We start from the raw sequence: 4617 nt of genomic DNA on the forward strand, positions 1-4617 counted from the left end.
CCGAATATAGTCATACGTGCTTATGAAAAAGAACTTGCATGACATCTTTTGTCCTACCCTCCCGTGGCAGCGGGGTCCTAGTGGAAACTAAGGGATATTAAGGCCTCCTTTTAATAGAGTACCGGACCAAAGCATTAACACACAGTGAATACATGAAGTCCTCAAACTACGGTCATCACCGAGAAGTATCCCGATTATTGTCACTTCGGGGTTGTCGGATCATAACACATAATATGTGACTATAGACTTGCAAGATAGGATCAAGAACTCACATATTCTAACTTATAAGGCTGCTAGCCGAACCTCCTCCATGGAGCTCCCCCAATTTCATGCACTTTGGGCCGTTGGATTTGGTCCTTTTCTCTCTTGTGCCATTGGATTTTCACCTTCGGGTAAATCTCGTTTTCACCATGCAGTTCTTTTGTCGTCCAATGACTGGCGGGCTCATCTGGACTATGTATTGGCTGGGTCAACCGTGCTCATGTGCGTGAGATTTTGCCCAATCCGCAACTTGCACGCTGCATCCAGTCCTTGCCCAATCCCACGCCTATCCCCTTTCCCCTCCAATTTGCACAGTCGCCGCACCCTCCCTCCTTCCACACGAACCCTCACTCCTCCCAGCCGCCACCCTCACTCCTCCCAGCCGCCTCATGCTCGCTTCCTCCTCCTCCATCCTCCCGCGCCGGTCTCCCCTCACATCTCATTCATCTCATCGGATCCAAGGCGACGCGATCTTCTCCGGCTGCGACCCCATGGATCCGTCCCTGAGAAGATGAGAGGGAGAGAGAGAGAGGAAAGAGGAACAGGAGGTCCAGCGGTGGAGGGGAGAGGGCACCTCTGGCCCTTCCTCTTCCCGCGCCGCCGCCGAGGATAACGACCGCCTGATCCAAGAGGCTACACAAGGACGCGCAGAAGAACATGAAACACGAGTTGCTGGCCTGCTGCATGGAGGTGAGGCGAACCCAGTCTGTTCCTCCCTTCATTGCCCAGTTCATGGAGATGGTTGATGGCAACAACTGCTTCGAAGTCCACCACTGTGAGCTGCTCAAGCCGTCTGTGTCGGTTGCCCTGCTCCGCCGTCTCCCTTTCCCCTTCTGGCGACCCCTCCCTACGTGAGCTCCTTCCTCCAATCTCTTGTGTTGCTTCTCTTCCTGCTCCTCCCCCTCCTTCTCATGCTATGTATTTTCAATTTCTTTGTGCCTTAATCCAATAGTATAAATTTCTTGATGCTCCATACATGTGTGGCAATTCCTTAATTATAAGTCTCAGTTTATGCAATTTCTTGAAGGAATACGATGACAGGGAGGAGGGCCTGCCTTTTCCTCGGAGAGGAGGTCGACTGTCGGAGGTGACGAACTCTATCTGAACTTCTTACCAAAGCTTAATGTGTGTGTGTCACTCCTTAATCTGTGTGTGAAGTTTAGAGTTGTAATCACTATCTTGGTGCTCGCTGGTTTCAGTCTTTGTGTGGAATGAAGCGAAACAGCAGGAAGGAAATAGAGCGGGTCGTGTGTCATCGTGCACAGTCTGCCTTCCATTGTGTGAGTACTTGCACTTGGATCGCCCAATTGTGTGTGCACAGCAGGTGACCATGCATTGGAACATCGGATTCAACCTGCTCACAAGTTGAAGAGAAGGCTACATATGCTTTTTGTAGCCAGTACTAAGTAATCTAATGATCCGCTCCTTGCAATCTAAGAAAAATAAACATTCAAGTAATTTCTGATCGAAGGTCTGGTTACCAACTATTTGTGTTTGTGTCTACAAGCTTTTGACTTTTTTTGTCTGGTCTATTGTTTATTTGCAATGTTGGACACTCTTGCCATTTCCTGTGATTTTTTTGTTTGATCTTACTCTCAATATACTACATATTAACTCTGATGAATGAGTATTTTCAGATTAGATTGGGTGGCCCTGACATTGTCACAGATCCGAGCGAATACCAAAAACATATGTCTGTTCTGCAGCATAAATAGATTTACATTTCTTTTCTTTTGCTCCATTTTTGGTATGTGTTTTGTCCATACGAATTGTATCACCGAAGCATGCACATAGTAGTCATTGCTTGAGTTATGATTGTAACTTACGATTCTTCATGTATTGTTCACTATGTTTGCCTATATGCATTTAAATGATGGTGTCCTGCATATGTAGTCAGGAAGCTACTAGCAGTACTGTTAGTTAAGGCTTTTCACCATGTTCATAGTTTTACTTTGTGCGTACTGAAAGTAACCAATATGCTTCTGGATCTGTGCTTTGGCAGCCCCGCAATGTTCTGTTGGAGCACAAGAGATTAAAGCTTCTGAAGTATTGGACCTGGCAATTTCTTGTTGTTAGGCATGTATGCTCCATTCTGATTATTACACTTCAGCTTCTTGGGCTGTACACCAGTAGGGTCAGCTGGACATTCACATTTATACTGAAATTTTTCAGTCTCCATGGCATTATATGCCTTGGTCATATTCTATCACTTGTTTGCCAAGGAGTTGGTAGGTCACAAGCCTCTTGCTAAGTTTTTGTGCATGAAAGGGATTGTCTTCTCTTTCTCGCTGGTAAATCACTTCCTCTCCTGGCATAAAGACTTTCAAAAATTATTGTAATTATCTTTGGGTTAGTTTTTTTCCTATGTGTCTGAATGTTTTGATGTAATTGTACGCAAGTTTGTCTTCATGGTTGCATCGGACATTTGGTTAAGGTGGCGATATTGGTTTAGTAATGTTGATAGTTAAGGCCTTTTATTCTTGCCATGTTATCTGCTATGATTTTGCATGAAGCTCTTCTCTCACCCACTCTTTGGATTTTGTCCAGCATGATATTTAATTACCTTATATATTGTTATTATGGCTGAGGTTATCAGTCTAGGAGCTTTATCTGCAGTTTAATTTTCCATGCATTGCCATGTAAATATTCAAATTCAGAAAGAAAGAAAAATAAAGGTCGCAAATAAACAACTATGCACGGTGAAAAATAAACCTAGAGATAAGTTTGAAACGAGTTTATGAGCATAAATCAGTTAAATTATTTCACCTTTCAACACACAACTTTGCTGCTGTAGACATTCCCAGTGGACTGTTGCTGTTAGTGAACCACCCTATTGTCTACGGGTGCTTGAGACACATTCTAACCTGCAATCCTTAGCGGTAGGAAACTAAATAGGTAAATACGACACCCGTTCCATTTTGTGACATAGTTTCTTTTTATCAATTCAAATCTGATCAAACTCTCGCTTCTTGAATATGGTTATCTGTCTGTAGGGTTGTGTGCTGGACATTTTGGCTACTGTAGGGGTTATTCAGTCTCGCCATTTCTGGCTGGACGTCGAGCGCATACATGATGCAATCCAGAACGTCTTGATTATCGTAGAAAGGGTTATCTTCTTAGTCCTCTAGCAATATGTGTACCATGTCGCTCCGTACAGTGGCGCTGACAAGGCGAAATCCGTGAAGAAAGAATGATTCAGGGCTTCGTGCCAAGCAACATCTGCAACTGGTTCTTGTATAATTTTGTGTGTATGTGCTGGGAGTATTGATTCTAGGTGTTATAGGATATGTATATTTCCTTGTGAACATGTGTAGAGTGAGTCGTTGTTATATGCCTTGAACATTAGAAAACCAGATTATCAGGAACGACATATAGGAAAGAGACTGTTGTTACCGTGTTGTGAGATTATGTAAAGCCTGAACAAGCAGAATTTTGGGGGTTCCACTCCTCAAATTTGGTCTAGAATAAATGGTTGTTTCCTATTGCTTGTTCAAAAACTTGTCTGAAATTATCAGTGATATGAGTCCAGGTATGGCTTGGACTGTCTGTGTGCTTTCTCAAACACAAAGCTAATGAAAAAATGGAAATATTTTCAAAGCGCACATGGTTTCAAATGGGCCTCCACGCCATTACATAATCTCGGTCTGGGGTTGCTGCTTATTTGTTCTGCCAGCGAAGGTTTGTTCACTTCCTTTTCTATCTAGCTGCTCCATTCTTTTCTTTCGTATGTATTGTCATGGTAATTAGTTTAGATTGTGTTAATATTCAGGATTTGGCACAGAGTTGTGTTCTGTTTTGGCTCATGCTAGCGAAGGTTTGTTCACTTCCTTTTCTATCTAGCCTCTGCATTCTTTTCTTTCGTAGGTGTTGTCATGGTAATTAGTTTAGATTGTGTTAATATTCAGGATTTGGCACAGAGTTGTGTTCTGTTTTGGCTCATGCTTGCCACTTGCATGATTGAACATCTGGTGTTTTGTCCGATCAACCATTTGTGAACACTAACTGAGGGAGTCCTGGACTAGGGGGTGTCCGGATAGCCGAACTATCATCATTGGCCGGACTCCAAGACTATAAAGATACAAGATTGAAGACTTCGTCCCGTGTCCGGATGGGACTTTCCTTGGCGCGAAAGGCAAGCTTGGCGATACGGATATGTAGATCTCCTACCATTGTAACCGACTCTGTGTAACCCTAGCCCTCTCCGGTGTCTATATAAACCGGAGGGTTTTAGTCCGTAGGATGAACAACAATCATACCATAGGCTAGCTTCTAGGGTTTAGCCTCCTTGATCTCGTGGTAGATCTACTCTTGTACTACCCATATCATCAATATCAATCAAGCAGGAGTAGGGTTTTA

General features: G+C 43.5%; 1 protein-coding gene across 4 annotated transcripts; it reads left to right on the forward strand.

The window, feature by feature from the left end:
- The first annotated feature begins 512 nt into the window (after nt 1-512).
- On the forward strand, nt 513-4318 carry LOC119363155. 4 transcript variants are annotated; one of them, XM_037628466.1, is made up of 6 exons: nt 513-1112; nt 1303-1348; nt 1461-1541; nt 2264-2337; nt 2434-3156; nt 3255-3726. In XM_037628466.1, exons 1-5 carry the CDS (start codon nt 919-921, stop codon nt 2510-2512), a joined length of 474 nt encoding a protein of 157 aa, XP_037484363.1. In that variant the 5' UTR covers nt 513-918; the 3' UTR covers nt 2513-3156; nt 3255-3726. The 4 variants fall into 4 exon arrangements, 2 of the variants coding, with proteins under 2 accessions (XP_037484363.1, XP_037484362.1); XR_005173845.1 differs by adding an exon at nt 4167-4318 and having other exon boundaries at nt 515-1112; nt 1289-1348; nt 1461-2552; nt 3056-3156; nt 3255-4075; XR_005173844.1 differs by adding an exon at nt 4167-4316 and having other exon boundaries at nt 515-1112; nt 1289-1348; nt 1461-3156; nt 3255-4075.
- The last annotated feature ends 299 nt before the right edge of the window (nt 4319-4617 follow it).

Source organism: Triticum dicoccoides, chromosome 2B (assembly GCF_002162155.2).
Source record: "Triticum dicoccoides isolate Atlit2015 ecotype Zavitan chromosome 2B, WEW_v2.0, whole genome shotgun sequence".
Taxonomy (NCBI): Eukaryota; Viridiplantae; Streptophyta; class Magnoliopsida; order Poales; family Poaceae; genus Triticum; species Triticum dicoccoides.

Bases quoted from the DNA above. Each gene is read 5' to 3' on its own strand.
- LOC119363155 (XM_037628465.1), top strand. From the start codon at position 919: ATGAAACACGAGTTGCTGGCCTGCTGCATGGAGGTGAGGCGAACCCAG. The intron at 1,349-1,460 runs GTGACGAACTCT...CGCTGGTTTCAG, and splicing joins GAGGAGGTCGACTGTCGGAG to TCTTTGTGTGGAATGAAGCG. The intron at 1,542-2,263 runs GTGAGTACTTGC...GTGCTTTGGCAG, and splicing joins CACAGTCTGCCTTCCATTGT to CCCCGCAATGTTCTGTTGGA.